Source organism: Nasonia vitripennis, chromosome 5 (genome assembly GCF_009193385.2).
Source record: "Nasonia vitripennis strain AsymCx chromosome 5, Nvit_psr_1.1, whole genome shotgun sequence".
NCBI classification, from domain to species: Eukaryota; Metazoa; Arthropoda; class Insecta; order Hymenoptera; family Pteromalidae; genus Nasonia; species Nasonia vitripennis.
In genome coordinates this window covers 20,386,405-20,413,641 of record NC_045761.1, presented here as the reverse complement: position 1 = coordinate 20,413,641, position 27,237 = coordinate 20,386,405, and the positions used below count along the sequence as shown (strand labels likewise).

The following is a 27,237-nucleotide window of genomic DNA, read 5'->3' as shown; positions in this document are numbered from 1 at the left end:
AATCTATAACTTTTATAAGTAAACATTATAGAAAAAAATCATCTTTATTTGTTATAAGCACAATCGATTAATTCAACATTGTTATCGCGGCCGCGCAAACCAAAGATGTATTTCTTCATCTTTTTTGTATTTGTACTGCCGTCTTTCCTTGTTTGAACTTCTTTCTCCTTTGGCATCGATGTTTGCAAACAAATACCAGTTCGAAAATGAGACTTGGACGTTTGCGTGCTTTTAGTAACGCATTGACAGATACTGGCCTATACATTGATATTTTGTTGATAAATATTTAGCGCTAATTTATTAGCATTACAAAGAAAATCAATAAATGTCGAGATAGCCTAGCTTACCAAGTGCAGAGCTCGTTGTCGGTGTAGCCAAAGACTCGACGCATAATTCTTGTCGACAAATGTGGGAAAAACGTGCATCTCCGTCTGGACTTCTTGGTCTTGGCGAATTTTCAGAGGCATATATTCTCCAGATAGTCTGAAGTAACATAATATGCCGTTGGAATTTTTACAATTCATTTATCAAACAAAAATTGCATACTCGCCTTTCTTGCCGATTCATAATTTGAATGTCATTGTAGAGTTGGAACAAATGAATGTATTCCTGACGTTCTCTCACAATATCCAAAGCCGCGTACAAAAATCTAAAACAAATTCAATTTATTGAAAACCTCCGGGCGATGAACTAAAATACTCCATAAAAAGCTATAGTACAGAAAATGTTCGACTCTTTTATTCCAATCGTTTATAGGTGTGTATATTGTGACTAGAATTTCCTCGAATCCTTTAGCTTTTTTTGTGTCGTGTTTTACTACGGTTCAACGAACCTGTCTGGGCACTTTCCAAATTGTCGAGCAGCATCAACAGAGCTAAAAGCGAAACACTTGCCGGCCCATTCCGCAACGCCAATATTTGGATTTCCCGGGATCAATGCACCTTTTCCAACGACGAAGCTCCAAGCGCAAAAGCCCAGAAACTGTAGGGTTAAATTTACTGTTATAATACGGTGTGAAAATTACTTTTAATCGCTACGAGAATGTACAGGCTCGTTACCTGCAAATTGATTTTGTCGAAATTCGTGTCGTTGCTCGGGTAGGCGAGAGAACATTCTCCGCACTCGACTGTGAATAAAGATAATGGACGTGCTGTATAGCGTTGCGAAATATTGAAATTGAATGCAATTGATACAGAATTCGAGAATATATATGTAATTCGTGCAGTTTCTTGATAATTGACGTTCGATTGAGCAACGCATACTTTCTAAGTTTCCATTGTATCATGTAACGAGTTGTTATACCTATTAATTTTCCCATAGTTTGCTCCAGTCGTTCGGCATCGGTTAGCACTTCGACTTCTTGTAGCATTCGCTCGAGGACACTTTGGTGGTGAGGCGATAGCGACTGGAAATTATTTTTATTTCGTTATTCAACGATTATTTATTTAGGTATAAGTATCTCGAATATTATGAGACTTGTAGTACCTTCGGAAATAAACTTTGCAGCTGCCAGAGCATGTCGTTTATGTAGCTCAAAACTATGACTTCGTCCTGAAGCTTCAGCCAGATTTCGGCGATTTCTATGAATTGTGGCTAAACAAAACAAGATTAGATAAGTTTTACTTGTAAAATAACAGAATAGACGTGAAAAACGACGCTCACGTAAACTTGAGTAGTGGGAATAGCAGTCCTGTACTTCACAGTTTCGTGAAGCTGAATCAGCCGATTTTGCAACCGATTTATCAACGATCTGATTTCCTCCTCGCAGATCTCCAAATCTGACAACAGTTTCCTGCGTCAAAACGAAAAAAATTCTACCAAACATTACAGGACACACGTTAACGCCAAAAAATAATACACACCTCACATAAATCTCCTGCTGTCGCGTCGCAACGAGCATTTCGATAGACCACAGAATGTCTTTGAACTCGGGCCCGTCCTCGCAGTCGTTGTAAAAGTGGCTCTGTATAGCCGCCTCGACGCCGGCGGTGAATTTGTACACTTTTTCCATGAGCAGCTCCAGTAATTGAATGATTGACAAGCGCGTTCTATTCATACCCGCCTGCAAAATACTCGGCACTTTCGCGCGCGCCGCGGAATTTTTTTTCTTTTACACACATTATATACAGTGTGTGTTTGCTCGATAAAATAAAAATTGACTTCCAGCTCGACGATGAAGAGAAAAAGAAGCCGAGCAATATTCTTTCAGAGTACATTGCACTCTTGCGGGAAAGTAAAAAAAAGGAAACGCGTATGTGTGTATTTCTTACGATCGTCGATGCCCTCGCCGCCGCGCTGACAATCGCGGTTGAAGAGACGAATGCCCGCGACGATAAAAACCAGCTCCGTCAGTTGCTCTTCCTTTTCTCGCTTTGATAGAGTAACGTAGCGCGGAAGCTCCGAAGGCTGAAGAACGCTTTGCAGGGCGATAGCGACTTCCCTGTGTACACAGAAACGTGGAACGTCGGATTTTATATACTCGACCGTGTGGCTGTCTCGTGTGAAGATTTTATAATATACCTCAAAATCGTAGGGATAGTGGGGTTTCCTAGTCCACTCAGAAGGGTGATCACGACGAGCATCTTCTGGTAGAGCCTCTCGATTTCCCGGGCGTTCTCGAGCTTGTTGACTTCGCAGATTTCCTTGACCAGAGGCGAGGTTTTGCTCGCGAGCTTCGTCCGATGCTTCTTGATGATCGACTCTGGGAAGTAACGATCCTTACAAATCGGGGAAACGTATAATTTCGCAATAGGAGCGATTAATCGCACTGAAATGAAAAATAAGGGGAACCTCGGTCGCGATAGTGCTTGGCGAAATGGAACTGGAGCTTGAGCGTGGCGAGACTCGGGCCAGATTGATCGAGCAATTTTTCTATTACGCTCGCGAGTATTTTCGTTTCGTTGCTCGTCTCGTCTTCGCCATCGTCGGCTCGATAAGTCGAACTCAGTGATACGAGGGACACCTTAACAGAGGCAGTATGAATTATTATTCGTATCGATTAGTGGCTGTTTTGACTGGGTCAAACCGAAATGATTGATGTTAATAAACGCGTACCAGAAAAGCGACGAAATCCGAAGACGCTTCGATGCACCTATTCTTGCACTCTCTGGTGATTTCCTGAATCAAATCAGCGAAGGAGGTGTCCATGTTCTCAACTGGTAGTGATCCACTTGGCGAATAAGGAGGAGCCTTTGGTTTGAAAGTCAAAGCCGATGCAGCTAGACAATGTAAGTTTGATCGATATTGTTATTGGGAGCTGTGAGCGCGGAGGAGTAGCAGGTGCAATTACTGTTTGAATTTTTTTGTTTCTACTGATGACTTGCTTTCACGCGGTGTTATATGCAAGTTTGATATTTGTAAAATTTTAAACAAAATATTACTTTTACTCCGTCGCTTTTCGTGTAAACGATGGCCTTCTTTCGGTTCAACGAACTGCACTACATATTTCACAGATTAGTGACTCACTGCGAGCTGACAGAAATAAATAATATCGCATTATCATCGAGCGATAAAAACAACCAGTTGTCTGGACGATTCGTGTAAGAAAAATGCGATTTTTTCTACTCGTAGTAAAAGCGTGACGCATCTCGTGAAATATCTGTATCACATTTTTAAACCATGAACTTTTTCGATTAAAACATTCACACACACGAGATTAAAAAATTCAACCCCTTTACTTAAGAAATACCTAATAAAAATTTAAACCTCGCCCTAAACTCCCGCCCTTCGAAATCCCTTCGGAAACCGTAACCGACCGTCACTCCACCCGAATCCCTATACGCACCAACTGAACAGACCTCTCCCGCGATATATACAGTAATAGCACACACACAAAACCCGACCTCCTTCCCTCCACTCGCTCGCGATCGCTCGCTCAGCCGGCTACTGTGCTGCAGGCCACCAGCCAGCAGCATAGCGAGCGCGAAGTAAAGTAGTCTCAGTCTGGCACGGATCGTCGAGCGGTGCAGTAGTGTGTTCGCGCGCGCGCGAGTGTCTTTCTGCGCGTCGTCCCTCTGCCTATACACAATACACCACATCCCGCACACCTGCACCAGGAGGTAAACAAAGGACGATGCGTCGAGAGCCGAGCGAAGCACCGAGTCCCGTTCCGTAGCTCAGTTTTTTCGCGAGACGATAATTACATTACAACAGCAGTGTGTGCTTTTATTAACCAGCGCAACCTAACCTCCCAGTCAGCAACAACAACAAAGTATACGCGCAGTGTTCTCAGTGACAGTTCCTCCCCTCTTTTCCCGAAAAAAAAGAGGCGAGCGAGAGTTGTAATATCGGGCATATATCGGTGCATTCGAAACGAGAGGAATTATAATATATAGGAAGGAGTTGGATGTACGCACGAGTGCGCGGTGCAGCTGGAGGCGGACAAAGCATGCGTCGCTCGGCGTGAGCGGTTTGTACCCGAGAGCATCGGCGAGAAGAGGTGAAAAAAAAGAAGAGAACGCAAGATCTTGTGTCCTCTCGCGAGAGATGATGGCCGAGAGGATGCGACGGCTCCTGACGGTCGTCGTCCTGCTGCTTCTCAGCGTCGTCGTGGCGAGCAACGCGCGTATCCAAGGTGAGTCATCGTACACACAGTTATACTTATATCGAGCTCTTTTTTACTGCTGCTGCACGATTTTTCCTTTTTCTTCTTCGGCACGCGCTGCACAGCTGACCCTCGCGCTTTTGGAAATTTTTCGCCGAAAGAGAGGGACTTTGAGAGAATTTTAATTCCAGTAGCTCGACTTCCTGATATAATACGCTTGGAAAAGGCGGAGGAATGTTTTTTTAATTACCAGAAGCGCGAAGTTGCTTGATTAGTTTGGTTATAGCTCTCGCCGCTGTTTTACGATTGTTATACATACTATATATCGGGCCTTGAATTTCTCGGGTGCGTGCTTTGTTAATAAAAAGATTATTTATCGCCACGCAGAGTTTCGATTTGTTTGGCGGTGTCTGAATTATTAATTTCGCTTCGCGGTGCAGTTGATAAACAATGGAGACGGAGAGCTATTGAATTTTTCTTTCGTTCGTTCGTTCGATAAATTATTCAGTGAATCTTTTATTGACAGTTAATTCTAGACAATTTGTATACTGCATGGAACTTCGACCAGATCGTCTATAATATTATACTTTGACTATATATCTGCGTTGCTCCATAAATGATTAATTTATGAAACCGGAGTCTTAATGGTATGTCATTTCAAACACAAGTGCCTTTCTTGATAATATTCAAAATATACGCTTATCAGCGCGCGCGCTTGCATTTTCGACGTTGAACAGAGCTCTTTAAATTTAGTGTCGGAATACATTGAGGAAAAGAAGAATTCCGTCGATATTAGTACAAACGTCTGCTTTTCATTGAGAAACTAATTACTAGTGACAGTCGATTTCGTTACGGGCTTTTACCGGATGTCACGGCACGACAACAAACCGCAGCATTGATAACTTGTTTACCCAGTGTGCGAGGAATAATTAACGTTTTATTGCGTTGAGAAAAACCCACGTCGTTAATCATCGTCGTTGATATACGAATGATAATAAAGCTTCATTGATGTTCGCTTAAAAACTGAAATTGAGCATCGCGACGGCGCCTGACCCATTTCTCTATAATAAAAACAAAGTCAACGAATGCGTGTACATTAATTTTAATCTCGTCTCTACGAAGAATCCCTTACGAAAACGCAGTCTCTCGTTTTGTTTCTCGAAGAAGACAATGCGCGAGTATCACGACGACACATATAGAAAAAGTCTCTCGCAGAGCCAAGAAGACAATACCGAGAAAAGACAACACCTGCCAAACTGTGTAATGCAACACTTCAGTCTGTAACGATAAACTTCGTTTAACGTTTTGCAGATATCTCCGAGGGGCGTATCGTCTTATGATTTACAGACTTGAAGCTCCGTGTGTCGTTTAGATAAAAATACGCGCTTTGATTACGTCGCGGAGATAAGATACTTATCATCGCTGCATCAGCACGTAGTGAGGGCATCCGAGCGGTCGAGGATATTTTAGGAGCGACTCTTGTGTTTTATACGACACACGATTAGGACCTTAGTGAGACGTTTATACGAGGATTTAAGGTGTTTTTATTTGGTCGAGTGTCGTTATGGGGCCATTAGGCATCTGGGTGGTAGAGCTTTGATTTTTATTGCATTTTTCACTTATACACAATAGAACGGAGTAAAATATTTTTTGATTATACCCAAAGCCCTGGAAACCGGGAAAAAAACAGTCCACTCGAAGATAACCGTATCCTCGACAATAACTCCTACAAAAGCTGACTTCTACACTCTCCCAAAAAGCCAGCTCACTCATCACCGATATAGGCAATTGTTATTTCACCTTCGGGATCTCGAAATTCAAGTTTCTCACCCCTTCGATCCTCTCGCCATACACCTTTCCTCTTTTCTCTAATTTTCGACGTCGAGTGTGTTGTTGTTTCTCGAGTACACAGCTCGTGGATATATTCCCTCTCTCACTCGAAGAGAAAAACCGAGTGTGCAGCGCGTGAAATAGGCCATTACGAAAGAGCATTATAGACGCGGACAATGAGCGACGGCCGAAACGGGAAAAAGTGCGCTGCTGCTGTGGTGCCCCCCGCTACTACGGGTCGGCAGGACAAATGGCCAATCGATCACCGCCGGTAAAACGAAAGGTGTAATTGACTGGAGCTTTGAAATTTTTTTTCCCTCGCATAGTGCTCTAAACAGCTGAGATCGGTTTTAACTCTCGATTTTACGTGTGTGCCAAACATCTCTCGCTCGAGCGAACATACGCACTTTCGAAACTGTCTCTCCGCGCCATAATTCCCGTCTTGAACGCACTACACATCAATGGGCACAGAGCCAACTCGGAGGTCACACACGCACACACAGAGAGACGTATATAAACTCCGGTCCACCTCCGCAGAGGGGAAAAAAGCGATAGAAAGATACAAAGGCGGCGCATAAGGTCGGAGAATTTACGTGCATTGTCGCGCCGCCGGCGGCTGATCCCCGAAAGAGGGAGAGGCTGCGTGTGTCTCGTCCCAATGGACCCATGTGTGTGTGGAGGGAAAATTTACGCCGCCGCTACAACGTAAACAGGCGCCCGTATACATTTCTCTCTCTCTCTCTCTCTCTCTCTCTCTCTCTCTCTCTCTCTCTCTCTCTCTCTCTCTCTCTCTCTCTCTCTGGTGTCTGCAGTGCTGCTCTCGGTGTGCATTAGTGCCTACGCGGAGGTCGACAGAGGCGGCGTGAAAGAGGCCAGAAAGTCAGAGGGGGGAGTGAGGTAATGCGAGAGATAGAGGAGCAGCATTCGGTAAAATGTGCGAGAAGGGAAAAAGGTGCCGAAAGCGATAGCTCTACGGGTGGTGGCGTCTGAGGTTTGACCGACTCCGGGCGCTGATTGATTGTTTTAGAGATCGTCGCTGAATTTTTTGGATACGCAACGTTGAGGTTCTAAATTTAGAAGATAAAAGGATGAAGCTTCGTTTAAACTAGCCCGACAGTAATTACGCTAAGAAAAAAAATTGCATTCACGCGCACGTGTTAATCGCGATGCCAGTCTCCAAAGTCCGTGACGACTGCGGGTCACAAAAGGCGCCTCGAAAATCACGCCGTGAGTCAAGCCGACGACTCACCGCATCACCAGGTGCAATGGCTTTTCAGCTGCACAGCGAGTGTAAAGGCCGGAAGTGCGTGCGCCGCGAGGGAATTTGCGCGTAAACTGCACACACACACACACTGGAGTTTCCGTAGAGAGCGTTATGTGCTGGGGGACAATTGTTTTAGAGCAGTAATGCGTTAATTTTGTGAACTATACGGTGAAGTAAATGGAATTTCGATGGATTAAAAGTTGAAATAAATTAGCTTCGGGCTTTGAGGTGAGAGTCGAGTACTGGTAGTCGATGTTGCTAAGGGTTTGTTGAGAGTGTCGGGTTAATTATGGTGGTAAATGAATATAATATAGTCGTTTGCTCTTAAGTGAGCTCTTCTCTCGCTATTATTAGGTATAGGTTCAGTGTACTCCGAGGAAGGAACAATGAACTCTTTGTTCTCATTGATAATTTTAACTGAAAGAAATTATCGATGAAAAAAATTAGAAAGTCGCTTGGGAAATCCCCTCTTTTTTGTTTCATGTTCATCGATGAAGACGCAACTATCACATTTTTGATTAAAGATCAAATATTTATGATTCAATTTGCAGTTTACGAATCCATGAGTTATCATTACAAAAAAATGTCTCTCCATTTAGAACATATTAGTGAAAAGTAGTAGGCTAATGTAAGAGTCTTTGTTAAAGTCTTGAATAAATAAATCACGAAGCGCCGTCGGTATCGTGTTTCGGTTTTGGCTTCGAGACAAGAATTTCTTGGAACAAAGAGACTAATCCACCTGTCAAGCTCATCATATCTCCTTAATAAATTTGCGGACAGTAAACTCTTTGTGTTTCGATTCGAAAAATTCGCTTTAAAACGTATCGCCAACGAAACAAGCTAAAACTCAGCACTATTATACCCACTTTATGTAATAGCAATAAAAAAAAACCAGTGCGTATCAAAACGATAATCATCGGGAAAACTGGATTCCCGAAGCCTGGTAATTAATTACGAAACGCGCGAACGACTAAAAAGAAAAATCGCGCACACGTTGCGTAAAACACGAGCTCGACAACAGCTCTTTTTTCCGGCTGAAAAGAAAAATGAAAAAATGTGTGACGTCTGTTCTATACCATACCGCGAGGCTTTATTGCATTGTTGTGTGTGAGCCTGCAGTAGCACACCGCGCGCGCACGGGTTTACCGGAACTTTTTTAATCCCCGGGATTTCAATGTACCGAAAAACTTTGCTATTTTATTAAAATAGAAAACTTTCCTGTTTTGGAGTTGATGAACATGCACATTCCCCGAAGCCGAGATTTCCTTTTATGACTTTTTTCGACAAGTTCTCTCTCTCTCTCTCCCTCTCTCTCTCTCTCTCTCTCGCGCGCGCGCGCGCGCGAAAATTAGATTATTCTGGGAAATGCACTCGCTCTTGCAGCTTCGGGAATTTTCCGGCGAAATTTTTAATGATCTACGTTTGAAAAGAATAATAATAATAATAATATGACCCGAGTCTCCTCATTAGAATAAAGTAAAAATAAACCTCGTTTGCGAGAAATCTCATTGTAATAATTTTCGCAATGAGAGAATCTACCTCTCGACCTTGCGCGTGAAGAATCGCCAGGCTTTTCCACTCACGCGCGCGCGCGCTTTTGTGCAATAGTTCTCGCATTATGCGTCTCGTCAATTGTGATTTTTGCGCTGCATGCGCTTCAACACAAAGGAAAGCCGCTCATCTCTACTGCGACACAATGACGATTAAAAATCGACGATGATTTATTATCTGCGTCTTAATTACATGTTTACGAAACAAATTAAGTCTCTTCTTTCTAATTCATAATAGTTTCGAGTTAATAGTACCCACTTTCGTAAAATCACTCGACATGAATTTTCAGATATAAAATGATAGCCTGCTTTATCACGATACAATATACACATTCGAATCTATCCGCCAACATTATAGCTCTATCGATAGATAAAATCCAATCAGTGAAAAGTGTCACACACTCGCGAGCGTCCGGTCGGAATTAAAAATTCGTTATCGACCATTGACGTCTCACGAGACATCGTTACAACACACTTGCCAGCACATCGTCAAGATCGACAATTTATATTTCCAAGCAAATACTCGCGCTGGTGATTCATCCTGTGCACGATGAGACACAGACAAAATTTCCGGTGTCTATACGGGGAATTTCACGACGACGTGTGGACACACACACATACGTGGTCCGGAAGTTGGCCTGTTCGCTCGGCCGCGAAAAATTACGTTTTCGTATTATATTAGACACGCCTCGACGGTTAAAGTGATTCTGGTAATCGGAGCGAAGGTGTACGAGCTTCCTATGCTTTGTCGACAGGTTTTTGTGATCGACTGCTGCACATATAGGAGCGTCCCTCTCTGATGTTATTCAGCGCGAAGTTTATTGATGCGCCGGGTAAAAAGCGAGCTCATAAAGCGAGAATGTCTTGAATAACTTGTATATTTTATATCGAGCAGCTGCGGAATTTCGTGATTAAATTATTTCTTCGACCTGCAGCTTATATTCGGACTTTGCAGAGTTTAAAAACTAAAAGCAGAATTCGATTACCGAACGTTATTCACGCAGGCGTGGGTGCACACCGAAAAGCCAAAAACAGAATTTAGCGCAGCGCAAAACTTGTTTACAGTCGTTTTAACCCAAATTCGCGCGTTACTTTACATAATAACGCAGAAACCGCTCTCTCTCTCTCTCTCTCTCTCTCTCTCTCTCTCTCTCTCTCTCTCTCTCTCTCTCCCTGCTGCTTCTTCGCAGTAAAATACATGTTTTATGCGACACAGTTTCGCAGCGCAGAATCCGAGGGCCATTTAGAATTTACACGCGGACACTGCCCTTATATGGACGACGGGGAAAATTAAGTCACTTTAAACGCCTTTTATTACGGCTGTTTTACACGCCAGGTATAGAGCGATTCGAGAATATATCGGAACTCTGGCTTCTTTCGGATTTAGATGATGATATCGTTACACCCACACTATACGTCGTCGCCGATACGTTACAGCGAAGCTCGACGTAAGCCGCGGGTATGCATTAAACATTCGAAATCTGGGCTTAACCGTAAAGCCTTCCATACTGCGAGCTTGTTTCAAAAGCTGCGCCTGCGAGAAAACTTCTGGAATATCAAGGCAGTATATCCTACATCTCCGTAAAATTGAATGCGCGCGCTTCTCGAGTCGAGGTCCGTTTTCCCTCTACTTTAAACGCTGCAGCAGTGCCGCGTAAAATTCGTCGATGTAGCTCTGGAGCTAACAGCTGGCGCAGTTAGTAGCTACTTAAACGGAACGACTCCGACATTGAAAACGTTCTCTCGCTCTCGGCTATCTCTAAAATTTCAGCAATAACGTAGACCCGAGCGAAGGATATATAAGGATAAACAACCAGCAGCTCTCGCGGGAATAAAATTTAAGCTTATATATCGCAGTGCACAGTAACGATATTTTTTTTTCAGCTTTATTTACATTACACAGGAATTTCCTCTCTTTCTCCCTATAACTGGCGGGATCTTTTCTCAAAGCCATCCCTGCGCTATCTCGCGCTCAGTTTCCCGGCTAATTTATGGATGTGGGTCGCGCGCGCTCGTCGCGAGATAAACTGCGCATGGGCGTCCGCACAGTGTGTGTGCCCACGTAATTGCGCGATTGCGTTCGTTCCTCCGACGAGAGACGAGCTTCTTCTCTCTCTCTTTCTCTCTCCGACTCTCGGGGTCGACAGCTCCGTTAACGGCTCCGCTGGCGTGTCGCTGATGCCTGTGCGCGAATATAACTGTACAGCGCATAAAAACTCCTCTTTCTCAGCTGCGTTATATTCGCTCGAAGGATCTCTCTCTCTCTCTCTCTCTCTCTCTCTCTCTCTCTCTCTCTCTCTCTCTCTCTCTCTCTTGTGTCTTTGGAGCGAAGTCGTCCTTTTGTCTCTTCGGACGACTTGGTCTCGATTCGCTGTGTGTTATAGACGTTGGGAGAGACTCTTGAGGGAGAGTTTCGGATCGTTGGCGGGAGTAGTTTGATACGGGAGTTTGCGAGAGTTGACATCTGCTCTCTCTCTCTCTCTCTCTCTCTCTCTCTCTCTCTCTCTCGCGAACGGCGTTTGATATTTTGTTATATTGCGTCGCGAGATTGAACGTCGCTTTTTTTTTGAAAATGTTGTATTGGTTCTTGGAAAAAAGGGGATGTTATAAATTGTGAGGAATGTAACGACTACAAAAGTGTACAAGTAAATAATTACTTGAGCAACAAGAGAGAGAGGATAAATTACATCCTACAGTGATGTACTTTCCTGGAAAATGATCTACAATTACATGCCAAGCCTCGCATTACTCGCTGCCCGTCATTTTTAAATAAACAAGCAAAACGCGCCTGCAACTAATTACGTTATCCCGTTCGACTTTCCAATACGAAACCCACATCCTTATCTCCTCCGGCGCGTCTCTCTCTTTCGTATTCCAGTTCCAGTCCTGCATATCCACATACAAACCATAATAGTTTATTCAACACAACAAATCCCCGTGACTAACGTCCGTATAATGCCTCAGCTCTCCTCTCTCGCATCTGACATTACAAATTCAACGAACGTCTGTCTCTTGGAGCATTACCGGACACACAAAAAAAGTCCGGAGATTTTCAAGGCCTTATAATACGCTCGATCAGAGCGTGCGCGCGCGAAACGACATTGATTTAAAAGTCGGATTATCGCGCAGCGGCGCTACTGTATAAAACGAAATGAACCGCGAGAATCGAAGTGAGACCATTACGACTTTATGCTCGGCTTTTCATTGCTTTTTACGAGCGTCAAATTGATCGCCGAGGGAGAGGAAAAATTATAATATCCACCGAGCACACACATCGGCTTATCGAAGTCGTCTCTCTCTCCTCGGGGGATATTTATGACCTGTTCATTGGCTCTCGTTATACTGCTCGGAATAATTTTCAAACGCGATTGACGCAGAGAAGGCGACGGTTTGCAGCAAATATTAATTAAGATCTCTCCCATTACGAACTTCTTTGTCCTCCTCCTCCATCTCCTCTTCTCTTCAATCTCGACCGAAAGTCCAATATAACTCTTTCTCTCTTTCTCCCTCGTTCACCGACTGTAATCACGGGACAAAACTTCCTTTGACAGAGTCCAGCGAACTCAATCTCGCCGCAGCAACAATGACGTCTTATTCGCTCCCTTCGAGCTTTGCACGTTCACACACACACACGCGCGCGCGTAGTTCCGTTTCTAAAAATAAAAAGCAGCGTAGCCGTTGCCGAAAATCCTGCGGCCGTAGGGCTGGTGTATAGAATTCGCCGATGAAAGGGGGACACGTTCGGAGCCATCGGCACGCGCGCGAGACCAGGACTTTTCTGTGTGGTGTAGGTCTAGCTGGTGTGTATCGAGAAAACGAAGCTTAGCACGGATTTGCGGTGTTTCGGGAGGGGAACAAAGGGTTCCGAGTTTTTTTTCAACGGGAAAATGCTATACGATGCGTTGCGATAATAACGCTCCGAAATATAACTTTGTACAATTTCTGCGCATGCAAGAATCCCGGTATACTTTGATTACCGAGCTATTATTTCAATTAGACTTGCGGGTCTCTCTCTCTCTCGTGGATATATACAAACGCACCGCGAAGAAATGGAAATTGCATTGTATTTTATAAAGAAACCGCCGAGCCGAAACGCGATTTTACTTCGGGGAATACGTAAATACACTCAAAGCGCTTATACTTATATTACAGAGTGAAAAATCCGTTTTGAAAATTCCGACCCGTCGAGCGCAGCAACCCCCTCGAGAAGGGAGACGTATATATACAGTAAATAAAACTTCTTCAAAATCCAACCCACCCTCCGAAAAGAGCTCCCAACTAAATTCCAACCGACAGCGGCAAATTACACGTTACGTCGCATACATGCATATAACGCAGTGCAAAGCTGCAGCCGTCGCCGCCACCGCAGTATGCGAAATTAAATACAGCGCGGGAGGCTCCATCGCACAATGCATACCTTCGTATATGTACCTACACCGAACACGTGAATTAGCCATAGCTCTCGCGCGAGCGGCAGTCGTATTAGGCGGCGAATGTGCGGATACAGCGCTGGAACATTAATCGCGCTAATTGCTCTTTCTCTGATGGGTAAGTAAGTGCGTTGTCGCGTATGGAAAGTTGGATCGACAATATAGGTGTACTTATTTTTGCAGCTTTTCACTTATGACGATTGTTGTGCGCGAAAGTGGCGCGAAATTTCCTTTTGGAGTATGCGTGGCTTGGAAAGTGGGCTATGTGCGATGTGTCGCGTCTGAAGAGTGGACTCGATTGCAACTTGATGAGTTGAACGAAAGTGTCGGGGTTCACGCTCTGATGAACGGAGCCAAAGAAATATGCAGATTCACACGGTCGTCGGGTTTTTCGCTATAGCAACGAGGCTTTATTGAATTAGGTAAATTTTGACATTCATCGGCATCTATTAAAATGAGGAACCGAAAAAAAGCTTTCAGTATATAATATCGGACGTCAAAGCCTTGATCGATCATAACGGCCCGTCGATTGATAAATTCAACACGTCTCGGCTCTTAAAAATAAACCCATCTCGAAAACTCCTCGGAGCAGCGCCTCGTGCGCGTTATAATATAAAACGATTGCCCATCCGACAGCTCAGACTCAAATCCCCGGAATTCATTAAGCGATGATTCTCGTTTTCTTGAGAAACAATAAATACACGCGGGACTATTATCCAATAAACATCGATCAGATTTAACGGCGAGAATGAAATTTCAAATACGCTCCAGTATATAATACAGAAGTAAAGCTGAACCAACTTGCGAGCGAAAACGGCCGCGGTGGATAAATTCGCAAAGAGCAGGTGCCCGACGAGAGAAAGAGAGTCTATTGATGCAGAAGGTCGGTGTTCGTGGCAGGTGGCCCCCGAAGTGCGTAGCGGTATAGCATAGAGAGCGAGAGAGCAGGTAGAAAATTCCTAGGGTTTGACTTTCCACGGTCATAAAGCGGCTCTGCGCCGATGCCCGTCTCTCTCTCTCTCTCTCTCTCTCTCTCTCTCTCTCTCTCTCTCTCTCTCTCTCTCTCTCTCTCTCTCTCGGCTGTTCGCTCTCAAGAGTTTTCCGCCTCTGCGGTTGCGGCTCGTCATGTGCCTGACCTGGAAATCCCCCATGGCGGCCGGGAGGAAATGCTCGCAGTTTCTTCCGAATTTTCTCGAACGTTCTCAGCTCCCTTACACTGTACTGCACTAAAAGAGAAAATATTTCATGAACCGAAGCTTCGAATTTATTTACACCTCGATACTTCAAGAGCGAAAACTCTATTCCATATCGGCGAAAGCCACTTATTTCAATCCTCGCGCGCACAAAGTACCGATACTCCCGCAGTCCTGCACTCTCACCACCCGTATATTCTCTCCCTCCACGGAAGCATATTTATACCCCACATAGTCGCGTTAGTTTCTCTCGTCATCTCGGATTCTCTTTCTCGTTCGCTCTGCCGTTTGTGTACTTAAACACATACACACACAGCGGAGTAGAGCTGGCTATCGTTATTCCGTCTCTCTTTGGCTTTTAGAGCGCCGAGCAGCGCGTGCGCAGATTGCGAGCTCAGCAGTGCGCCGAGAGGGTTTATCTTCGTGCGCTTATGCGACAATCAAAGGATTTTACGCGCGAGTGGAGCGAGCTTTAATGAGGGGATTTTATATTTCGACTGTAAATAAGTGTGTACGGAGGTTAAAAGTCGCGTGTGGTAGGCTCTCTCTCTCTGATGTGTTTGCTTTAGGTTTACGATCGCGAATGGTGTATTTTATTTTTTAAAACTATATTTGCATAATATAAGTTATGCTTGGTTTATTAACGAGCTTCCTTTTTTCTCTGTTTCAGGTATGTTAACTCTTGCATTACACACAGAGAGGAAGAAGAAGGCGTAAGCACGCGTTGTGTGTAAGAAGGTTCTTGCGGCATGTAAATTTTCAGTTTATTAGAGCATGTATATGCTAAGCAGTCGCTGCAGGTATTTATATCGTTACAAAACGACCTTAGGAAATCCGCGAGATATTTTTTGTTATATTTTATTTCAACGCCTCGCACGTTAATTATTCATCCTGCGTGTACGCACTATAAAAAGCTCCTATACCTATACATAATATCGAGTGAAATTACAGCTCTCCAAATTCAAAAAGTCCGCCCACGCGCGAAGCCCGAAAAAAGCGTCTCGGCAATGATTAGCCTCGGCGGCGGCGACTACTTCGCGGCAAATTACCGTCAATTTGCTACGGCCTCTTGCCCCTCTCCCCCCGCTTCTACTCTCTATAGGTCCCCTTCTTTCACTCATCGGTCGACCTTCGCGCCGATTGTTTCGAAAGTCTCTCTCGCGGAGGCAAGAGAGAGATTTGTTCTCGGAATATCGATGAAAATTTAAAACCGAGCGAGAATATTCGTTCGCTCGTTCGTATTCCCTCGCGCGAAACAACGAGACTTTACGGCTAAGTTTTTTGCTCTCGCGCTTGTACTTTTTATCGGCATTCAATTTTCGTTCGGTTTAACGAACAAACGGCCCCCTACTCGGGTGTATATACAGATACGGGCTCGCTTTTTTCGTAGAGCTTGCGGAAAATAAATAGCGCGCTCGTGTGTGATCTCGATGCCCGAAAGCTTTGATCTCGGGGTAGTAGCTCTCGGTAAATATAAACAGAGAGGGATATGCCTTCGGCGAGCCGCGTTTTTTGAAAGCCTGTCTCTGCAGTGCTCTGTGCTTCTTTCTTTTTACTCTGCTATTGAAAATATCGACGATCTTCGATACAAAAATAAAATTCTGACACTCATATCATCACCGCTATGGCAGATGCGCTCAACCTACTTAACCGTATCATCCATAATCATCGTAGTCCCGATCGATCATATCAGCCCGTCCAATTGAGGGAGATAGAGAGAAAAAATCATCGGCGCGCTTACCGCACGCGATTACGTCGACGGAAATCTCACTTTAGAGACCACTATACACTACTCCCACATTCGCGCGCGCGGATACTGTTGTTGCAGTGACTGCAATCACTCGTCTCTCTGTGTGTGCGGGGTCAAGAGCGCGAAAGAAACTCGTGGGCGGACAGTCGCGCTCCTGGATGGAAAACGAGCACAATTTGCTACGTTATTACGGGATGCAGCCCATGTATATATCTTTCGAGCTTACGATGCTACGGTAGTGCTATTATAATTTCTCTCTATGCTTCGTCTAGTTCTCTCTCTCTCTCTCTCTCTCTCTCTCTCTCTCTCTCTCTCTCTCTCTTCGTGTATGTATAGCCGAGCCTCTGCTCTTCCCTTGAGGAGAGGAGGTGGTTTGCATGAATGATGACTCGGGCAGCGACTAGACGGCGACGACGGGATGAGCCGGCGATAACTTTTATATATATATATATATATATATATATATATATATATATATATATATATATATATATATTATATATATATATATATATATATATATATATAATGCTAAGAAGCAGCGCATTGTATGAATGCGTAATGACACAGGCTGGTTTTAGATTGCGCTGAGCAGACTTCTGAACTTGAGGGCTTTTAGAATTGGAAATAGTTTTAAATCTTTAATTTCCGTAAAAAAAGAAACGAATTCGTTTCGAATACACGCGTCCAAACTACTGCACCCAAACAGCAGCGCATCAAAATCTCTCGACTGTAACGACGCGATTACACGTACCGGCGCCTCTTTCGCTCTTTACAGTCGCGCGCGACAACGTAATCACGTAGAAAGCAACGCTTCATAAAAACAAACATAAAGCACCTCCTCCCCTATGTGTGCTGCGTATAACGACCGTTCGATCGGAGAACATTTTTCCATGTAAATTGGATTAAGATTACTTCCCGTGTCAGTCGTAATGCCCCGTGCTCTCGTCGATTCCACATACGAGTAGCGTATAACAATGCGTGTCTCGTCCCTCTCTCTCGTCGATCGAGCCCAGCTTTGTAAAGAGAGTATACACAGATCCCCAGCTGCAGATAATAAAAACCGGCTCTGCCGTTACAATATATCGATCATCGTGAAAAATTCGAACGACGATTCGAATGGAATTGCCGCGCCGCTGCTGTTCGAATGGGAAAGTAGATCTCCCCCTCCCTCAATGCTACGCACGTGAATTAAGCCGGTTTTGCTTTTTCACGGATGTTACACCCTCGAGACGATTTGTTCGCTTCCAGAGACTTTCGACGCCCGAAAATTGAACTTTATCGCCCGCTCGTCGTAAATTACGAAACGCTTTTTTTACACGCACGCACGCGTTGAAAAACAAAGCAAAAAGTTGTTGTACCGTTTTGAAAACACCGTAAAACGCTCGCGCGCTTGGCGTTTATACGACTACAAAAACCGAGAGCGAGATTTTTCCAAGGATATAAAGCGCCTTTTTCTCTTCTTTTCTCTCTCCCATCGAGAGAGAAGCGGCAGCAACGAGCCGCCGCCGCGGCGGGATTTATCCTCCCCGTCTGTTTTTGCTGCCGCGATGAATGTCTCGGTCCATCTGGCACTGCCGAGATGCTCCGTATACGTACGCGACCTAAATATTGCACACTTATGCGCTTTATTCTCCTTTTTAGCCAACTCGGCGCGAGTTTCGCTTTCTGTTTGTTTGTATTCGCGCGCGAGTGACCGTTACACACGGGTAGAAGTCAAATTAGTCGAATCGCTGCGATGTTATTATAGAAACGAAATAAGATATATATATATATTTGCGCAGATGAAAATCACAAATTGAATATATCAGCGGACATGATTCATACTACGGAGCGGAGAAGCTTCTGCCTAAAGAAAACACGACTGTGCTCGCGATGAATTATCGTATACACAGAGAGAGAGAGAGAGAGAGAGAGAGAGAGAGAGAGAGAGAGAGAGAGAGAGAGAGAGAGAGAGAGAGAGAGAGAGAGAGAGAGAGAGAGAGAGAGACAGAGCAGCCGGCGAGAGCATAACCCCTCGACGGTTTTTCCTCTCCGCTATGGCATCAAGAACAGCTCGACATCAGCAGCAACAGATGCAGTGTAGAGCCGGCTGTTGACACGACGGCCTTCGCCTTCAAAAATATCCTTCTCCCCTCTCGGCTCATTACGCGATTCTTTCTCTAGCCCTTTCTGGATACGTGTATCGCTTTTTGGACCAAAGAGCGCGCAGATATATATTATTAAACGAGCTTATTGCAATTGTGCAATTCATTCAGTGCAGTATAATGGTTGTGAGAATTGCGTAAACTCGGCTCTAGTTTTAGCGTAAAATCTGCGAATAAGGAATTCGCGCGAGAGAAAGAGAATATGAGTCAGGAGTTACGAAATTATATGTACACAGAAACTTTGTCGGCTAATTATTTCCTCTACTTTATCACAGAGAAAACGTGTAACGTTGCATTAATTTAACCGAGCGAGCAAAGTTTAGATTTTCAGCTCTCCTGTTCGCCGTTAAAATTCAATCCGAACAACACCCGTTAAGCATTATATTTATACTATTTCATTACAATCATACTATATTCCAATATAAAACGTATCCATTCACAATCGAGCGTAAAAAGGTCGACTGTCTGCGCATCGGCTCCTTTTGGCGCTCGCGCGTCTGGTGTACTTTAATAAACGAGGCCTTCCTGTATACACATTCGAGGGCATTTGGTTACGAGCCATTAATTCTCGTCCGATAAATCCTCCGCGACTTTTCACTCCTCGCACGAGACTTTCGCCGAGCTCTTTGCATATCACATCGTATGCAAAACTTTCCGACGCGAGGCGTGCTTGAAAATTCGCGAACGCGAGCTGCGGCGTGATTAAAAGTTTCGAGCTTTTGCAAAAAAGCTGCGGCCCGTTTGTTCGGTGATTATATGCACACACTTTGGTGAAGTTGCAGGGCTAATTGTGGAAAATTTACCGAATATAGTGAAGCGGCTCGATTCAACGAGGGGTTAACTGTTCCGTTGTTTATTTCCGCGATGAATGCGATAAAACTTTCACAGTGTCGATCGTTAAATCGATGTATTCTCCCTACGGGATTCATACACACAGCGTCTAACGTATATTTATATAACTCCGCATAATATATACCACACCAGATCAGAAAATTCACGCACGCATTTTCCTCGGTGAAAAAATGGCAGGCGCATATTTTGAACAATGGAATATCGGCAGCTTCGTCCAAGCGTAAAGTTGGGAAATTGCGCGCGCGGCTATGCCGCTTCGATAGAAATAAATTCCGCTCGCTCCATCGTCGTCGTCGCGCGAATACAATGGCACGAGGATCCTGTTGCACGGTGATTTAGCCTGAAATATTAGGGTCCGACTGCTATGCGCTCGTGCGTGTGTGTATGTGTACGAATACCTTTTGTACTTTTCCGAAAGCGCAGATCATTATGCCGCCGCGCGCGGTGATTCTCTGAGCGGCTCCTGTGTGCCGAGAGAGAAGAGAACGTGTTCGCGGAAAATCCTGTGTAAGCCTGAGCTTACGCTTCGTGTATTGTTCTTCTTTCTTTGATATGTGCGTTATCGTATATCGATTCCGAATGAAATATACTTTCCTTTCAATTTTTGAACTGTAGCGGGAGCAATAACAGGCGAACCATGTCGATCAAAAGATCGACGCGCGAAACAACGGTGCCATTACTCAGCCCACCGGTGTACCGCCGACGTCCATATTTCATCCCGACACGAGAAAAAAAAAATCGTCGCGCACGCGTCGACCCCAGAAATTTGCCAACAGTCCCGTGCCCAAACACACGCGTGTATCATTATACACACGCGGCTTTCAAATTACAATACAATCCGAGAAAAGGACCCGCAGCAGCAATAGCGGTGGTGCACACAAAAAAGTCCCCTCCTCAGAAATCCCACTCACTCTCGCAGTTCCGGCTGCTGCTGCATCGGCCCGTAATAGCCGAACAATAGGCGGCGTCGGCAAAGTCAAACACAGAGAACGGGATATTTGATCCATTATTGCGAAAGCGCTCATTAATGCGGTTAAAAGCCAAGCCTTTTTTGGCCTCTCCCGATGCGTATACCTGTTGTACGCGTACGCAGAGAGTGGGAAAACGCGCGGAAGTTTTTTGAGCGATTTCGATTTTATTGCTTCCACAGAAAGGGGGATTATTGTAAGCAAGGATGTACATTGCTTCGGGGATAGCTTTTTGTGCGAGAGAGAGAGAGAGAGAGAGAGAGAGAGAGAGAGAGAGAGAGAGAGAGAGAGAGAGAGCAGTACACTGAGACAATAAGAAGAGAACTTCCGTTTGACGATGCGTGTGCGGCTTTGTGTAACGTAGCTTGTGCGTTTACGATTCTATTATGTCGTCGAGTTTTCTATCACAACGAAGGAATCCATCCTCCGCGCGCGTAACGGTAAAAAACCTAATTGACTTTCTCCGCGTGCGTCGTCGGCCGAATTTAGAAAGAAAAACTCACGCGCGCAGCTGACCAACGATCTGTCAGGGAAGCCATCATCATTAGAGGCGTAATAATCGTCATCGAGGCAAAAACGGCCGAACGGCTTCTTCGCTCTTCGTTTCCTCATCGTTCACACTCTCTTTTCCTATATATAGCTATAAAGGCTTTCCGATCGCCATATGGCCTGTATTCGAAATCGCTCGTACGTAGGGGTGATCTGGTCGCTTAGAAAAGGGTCGTGGCCGATGATGATGATGATGCAGCCGGCGGATGCACACAGCGTCGATTATCGATCGAAGTTAATTTATCGTCGAAAGGAGAGGAACGAGAGGCCGATAAGAGCCCGGGGAGTATATACTTTATCGAAAAAAAATTTACAGGGGTTAAGGACCCAAGTTAGATTGAAGTGCGCTGCTACTTGCTGGTACAGCACACGACGACCCCGTAGTAGTCGAGCGAGAGAGAGAGAGAGAGAGAGAGAGAGAGAGAGAGAGAGAGAGAGAGAGAGAGAGAGAGAGAGAGAGAGAGAAGAGGTAAATAAGGTCGACGTTGGAGTAGTTGCGGAGTTTACGATTTACAGAGCGAAGTGTATTAGGTACACTTGTTCGATCTGAACTAGAGGCTCATAATGTTTGACGATGGTTAATGGGACGTGAACCTCGAAAGAAACGAGCTAAAATTTTCCATCAATCTCGCGAAGCATTGAAAGTTGAAGTGCAGTAATAGTATACACCGGGAAAGAAAATTCTAGTAGTTCAATTAAACGAAGCTTTGAACTTTGCACTCGGTAATCCGATGAAAAACCTTTCATACTCTCTCTAGTCCCCTTTCAAGTCCAAGTTTTTTCTCACGTGCGGTTTTTTCCTCGTGTACATGAAAGGGATCTTGCATTTTGCTAATTTACGCTTTTCCTCGCTTCCTGAAAATCCAGAGCTTTTATCTTCTTCGCAGCTCGCGCTAAAAACCACGAGCCTCGATTCAACATTTCTGAGCGGAATGTCGGCTGAAATATTTTTACATAACGGATTATGGGCGTGACGGAAAGTCGAAACGAGAATTGTTCGAGCGCGTGTGCAGCGTTCGACTGCAGACCATAGTTGACGATTCGCGAGAAGGAAACTGCACAGATCGACAATCTACGTCAATTATGTAAATCGGCGAATTACGGTTGAATTACGTCCGGTGCTTGGCCGCGCGCGCCGACGACTTGAACTATATATTTAAGGTTTATTTTGTCAGTGAACGTGCTTTTGCCGTATGTCTCTTCTAAATCGTGCGTTTGGTTTGTGTTTTGAAAGTATATTACTACTTCTCGATGTGGACTAACGAAAATATAGTGGAAAAATGCCCAACGAAGTATTTGTACGTTGTATGCAAGACATGAGATTTATGAAGACATGAAGGTTTATCATCGTGGAAGATGCGATAGTGCGCAATATTTGTTCTCGGAATGGATTATTAGTTTTTGTGGAGATATTTTAATGACGCGTTGGCTAATCGCTTTCACAACGCTTCTGATAAAGAGTTCTTTTGTGTAATTATGGGGAACTAACCAGAGCTTGAACAGAAGCTGGCAATTACAAAATTAGTATGCCAGCATCAAAGTATATTCTTTTATTAGACTGAATCTCACCCAGTTTCAACCGAAGGTGCGATATTAAAACTAACCCAAAAAATAAAATTTGGTATATGGAGCAAAGATAAAGAATTTCCGGTGATAGGTACCTCGAGTGGTATAACTCGCGCTTGATAATAATTAAACTCATCATAAAATTCTACTCTATTCTCTCATATTTTCATCAACTCTCAAGCTTTTATTTATCTTCCACTCACCCCGCACCGCACTTAAATCATCCGAAAAACTCATCTCTGCCGCGCAATTATCCCCGTAAAAAAGTCCAAGATTAATCACAACAATTTCGCTCTCTAACGACTCGTAATCCACTGCGCGCGCGGGCGTTCTAAATAAAAACTCACAGCCTCCATACTCGCTCTCCTCCTAAAATAGTAACCAAAGCGGCTCTCTCTTGGGCCTCTTTTCTCCCCGAGGTTCATGCAGCATAACGAGCCCTACGAATTATGAGAACCGCTGCGAGTGAAGCCGCGCGCGTCGCAGCCAGAGATCCAAATCTATTCCCGGGCGCGCGAGCACCAACAATGGCCCACAGTTTTAACTCGACTCGCCGCCTGCGCGCGACGACGTCGACGACCGAGACGCGCGCGCACGAGTGTATATGCGTTACACGGACACGACGGCGCTTGCCGCTGCCTTCGGAAAATTTATGTACTCCCTTTCCCTCTCGACTTACGAATTTTCGAGTGCTGCATGTGTCTAGTATACCTACCCCGAATTTTCTTTTTCAAGGCTGAAAAGTTACCGGTGGTGTATTTTTTACGGGGTTATTTATAGCCCGGTTTTCCCTCTCTCGCGAGGGTATCGGAAAAAGCTTGAATATATTACAAATTCGGTGAATTAAATCAGGATTCGATCTGCGCGACGGAGTATAATTTATTGCGATTTTTAACGTTAGGACGATTCACAATAAATGAAAAATGCCAGCGCGAGTTCATTCCGGATTTCATAAAAGTGTCAGAGAGAGGTTATGCATGTCGAAAGAGTGATGCCCGTGTGCGCCAACGCGATTCATCGAAGTATGAATTTATATCGGAGTTCACTCGGGATTCGAATCCTCGAAAATAACGCGAATTCGTACAAAAATGAAATATGTGTCGGATCACGATGGCTGGAAGTTACTGACTGCAAAAATAAAATGAATTCACCTCAATGCTTTCAAACGAAGTAATATAATTTAAAACAATTCCGTCAATCCGGTTTAACAAAGCTCGCCCACTCTCGAAACAATAACGCCGAAAAAAAAAAATCTTCCCTCGATCGAATTAATCCCAGCCGGAGGTTATTCCTGAAAAACAATTCTCGCAGCTCGAATCACCGAATTCATTGAAGGGAACACGTGCAGCAATTAGCCCGAATGAAAGCTTGAATTTCGCTCATTCCGCGCAGATCGCGCTCGTAGATTTCTAAAAATATACACGAGAGCGAACTGGAACCGGACGGTGTTACGTCACGAATCGTCTGCAGCGGCACAATACACAGTACTGCATCCACGAGAGCTTTTAATATAGCCGGTCTCTCTGGAAGTGAGTAAGTGCGGTAACTGGAGCGAGGATGAAGGGGATCGATAAGTTTCGTACGTGTGAAAATTTCGCCAATAGAGAGAGAGAGAGAGAGAGAGAGAGAGAGAGAGAGAGAGAGAGAGAGAGAGAGAGAGAGAGAGAGCGACCTTGAGAGGGAAAAAGAAAAACACGAGATGCTTTCGTATATAGTTACAAAACTCATTAGAATATTCAGGATGAAAAATGAAAACCGTTGCAGCAGAGTCGGATGTATATGTGTGTCTGCTACTGATTTTAGGTCAGCTCTGATAAGAAAGCGCGCGGTATTTATTCAAAAGCCGCAGCCGCTGCTGTCGTGCTCGATTTTAAAAATGACCTGCCAAGTGCCGGGGAAATATGATTCTCCAGGTCAGTGAGTTTAATAATGTTTCGCGATACGTTTGCCCGAGAGTCGGAGCTTTTTTCGACGGGGCGATTATTAGCGCAGCGTTATAAATACGAACTGATATAAATTATGCTCTCTCTCTCTCTCTCTCTCTCTCTCTCTCTCTCTCTCTCTCGCTCTCTCTCTCTCTCTCTCTCTCTCTCTCTCTCTCTCTCTCTGAGCACAGAATTAAAAGTCAGAGAGATCACACGCGGCGGAGAGATATGGATTTATGCGCGCGAGTAAATAACGCTTTTGAATTATACTCGTTGTTCCGTAAACGACGGGATCACGAGCCAATATTTGAACGACCTGAAAAAGCGCGAATTTCGATTCATCGTCGGATCAATTACTACGATATACATTGGAAAAACGAAAGTACAACGCGTTATCCCACTGTCAATACCCTTCCCACAATTACGAACCCACCAAACACACCGCGTGAAACAGAGCACATAGTACGCGGTGTGACTCACCTCTCGTCATAAAGAAGAGAGAAAAAAAAAGTTAATTTCGGTGTCAGCCTCAATGGTTTCTAGGCCAACGCAGCCGAGGAGAAAGAAGTCCGCGCAGCTCTCGTGTAATAATTTTAGGGAAGCCAACGCGAGCACACATCCGCTGCTGCAAGCGTATGTGTATACCGTATAATCCGCATGTCGTAAACTGGAGTAGCAGCCAGCGCTACGACAATAGACACACAGACTCAATGGGCTTCCTTGTTCCGGAAATCGCAAGCAGATTAGCGGCATATTTGCAAACTTGCAGCCGTCCTCTGGCGGAAGAAAATATGTATAGGATAATGCATAATAGAGCAGAGAGGCGTGTGGTGCAGAGCGATAAGACCCGTGACAAGGAAAAGTATTGTGCTCGATCTCCGTGTGTGAAAGAGGCGTTTATAGTGCAGCAGATCTCGTATAAGGTCAATGATACGAGCGACATTGTATTCAATGCTGATGAGGTCGGAGGAAAAGTTTCGCGTGTAAGCAGTTTGCTGCTGCACCTGTTTTAGTTTCGTTAAAAATGCATGTACGTAACTTGTTCGGAGCAGTTTGTACGTGTGTTTCTATCGCGAATCTGCGGTTAGCCTCAAGGACAGGCGAACGGGACACCGCAAGAGTACGAACCAGAAGGTTATGTGCCTCTCACTGTCGTATACACAATGCTTTCACGTTCTGCTCTTCTGGCTAATATATATATATGGAAGGTTAGATCGGGAATCGATAGAGCTTTGCATTCATATTCTATACACATGTACTAGGGAGGATTTCGCTTATCTAATTGAAACTTTCCTTTTTGTTCCAGGTGAGTCAAAGCAATGCAATTCAGCTGCGGTTTCCTTCGTTGTTACGTAAGTCTAAATTTTAAACGCGCGTTCGTTCACACCGATTGAAAAATCAAACCCATCAGCCGCAGTGATTTGTCACGTCATCGAAGCTCGAGTCTCCCTCCTATAAAATTCCAAATACTCCCATTGAAAATCAGTCCCGTCCTCTAATAACAAAGCGCCGCATCAGCGTCAGCCTCTGGTCCTCTAATCAACTGCAGACTTTAACTTCGAGTTTGTAGTCTCCCCAGGTTGAGAACCACTGCGCCAAGCGCGAGTCTCGATGAGGCGAGGGTGTGTTTATCCAAATGAGTTATGGAGAGGGGTGGCACACGCCTCGAGGAGAGACTCTCTCTTTCTCTTCTTTTCTATTTTTCTTGTTCGGGACCGTCCAAAAATTAGCCGAGCCTTTGTGCGTTGCTGCTGCTGCGTCTTTATTTATCACCGAGGAGGCGGCTTTTTTCTCATATACGTATGCGACTCTTCTTTTTGGGCTCTTAGTTGGAACGTGGCGTTACGGTACGCTTCGTAACTTGGATTATATGAATGTTTCGAGAAAAGCGGGATTAGGTTATAGAATCCATTTGGAGAGATAAAAATATTCGATGGAAGAAAGTCGGTTTGTATAACATTAGTTTTATAAATAAAAAGTGATGCGAGCATGTAAATACGTTTGACCTACCTGGATGACATTAAACACCGGTAGATCGAAGCGAGATAATTGGATCGATCTCGGGTCACGCGCGCTTTTCTTCTTCTCTTTTTTTTTTGTTGTTGCGCGAAGCTGAGATAATGCCTTCTAATTAGTCCCTCGTCTTACATATTCAGTTCAATGCAATTACTTTAATGAAGTTTTAATTCAAACTGCCAACTTCGCCATGCTAATAGCAGCCCATTTAACATACACACACACTCTTCTCCTCCGTTCAATTATAACTTTTGCGCTAGTGCAATTGTTCAGTACATTCCACGTTAATTTCCTGCACATGACGCAACGTATGCATATTGCACAATCGAGGGATATAAGTAATATTCTCTCTCTTCAAACCCTTCTTACATCACCACCTCAGCCTCATAGACTCTTCCAGCGGGACAAACGTACGTATAAACCTCGATGAGTCAGCCGAATCAAATATTTATGACAAGCCAACGGACTGGATCTCCTCGTTTCGATAATGGCGTCGGAATTAGTTTCGTTGTTGCCAACCCTCCGCTGCCGCGCGCGTGTGTGTACCTTCCACAAGCGCACACTTTCGTGTGTTACGTATACGAGGGAGCCTCTAGCTCCAGATACCAATCTGACAGACGTGGGGTATACACGGCGCGTTATATCGATCTCCTC

The 27,237-nt window shown here is 44.6% G+C and overlaps 2 protein-coding genes across 8 annotated transcripts in view; one reads left to right on the top strand and one right to left on the bottom strand.

The window, feature by feature from the left end:
* Positions 1–10: 10 nt before the first annotated feature.
* LOC100118456 (cilia- and flagella-associated protein 206-like) lies at positions 11–27,237 on the bottom strand. Of its 7 annotated transcripts, none has more exons than XM_008207727.3 (15): positions 4,047–4,117; positions 3,290–3,471; positions 3,055–3,218; positions 2,791–2,962; positions 2,521–2,701; positions 2,271–2,440; positions 1,863–2,079; positions 1,663–1,792; positions 1,486–1,593; positions 1,303–1,405; positions 1,059–1,126; positions 833–981; positions 551–649; positions 348–483; positions 11–257 (listed from the first exon to the last, which is right to left on the bottom strand). In XM_008207727.3, the coding sequence occupies exons 3-15, from the start codon at positions 3,145–3,147 to the stop codon at positions 45–47; spliced, it is 1,839 nt and encodes a 612-aa protein (XP_008205949.1). In that variant the 5' UTR covers positions 3,148–3,218; positions 3,290–3,471; positions 4,047–4,117; the 3' UTR covers positions 11–44. The 7 variants fall into 7 exon arrangements, 6 of the variants coding, with proteins under 6 accessions (XP_008205949.1, XP_008205933.1, XP_031787114.1 ...); XM_008207711.3 differs by having other exon boundaries at positions 3,381–3,471; XM_031931254.2 differs by lacking the exons at positions 3,290–3,471; positions 4,047–4,117 and adding an exon at positions 26,578–27,237.
* LOC100118678 overlaps positions 3,796–27,237 on the top strand; it is a 68,622-nt gene continuing 45,180 nt past the window's right edge. The window contains exon 1 of the mRNA XM_031931242.2: positions 3,796–4,573. Within this exon, the coding sequence (XP_031787102.1) occupies positions 4,486–4,573 (88 nt within the window). The 5' untranslated portion in view covers positions 3,796–4,485. The remainder of the gene's footprint in view (positions 4,574–27,237) is intronic.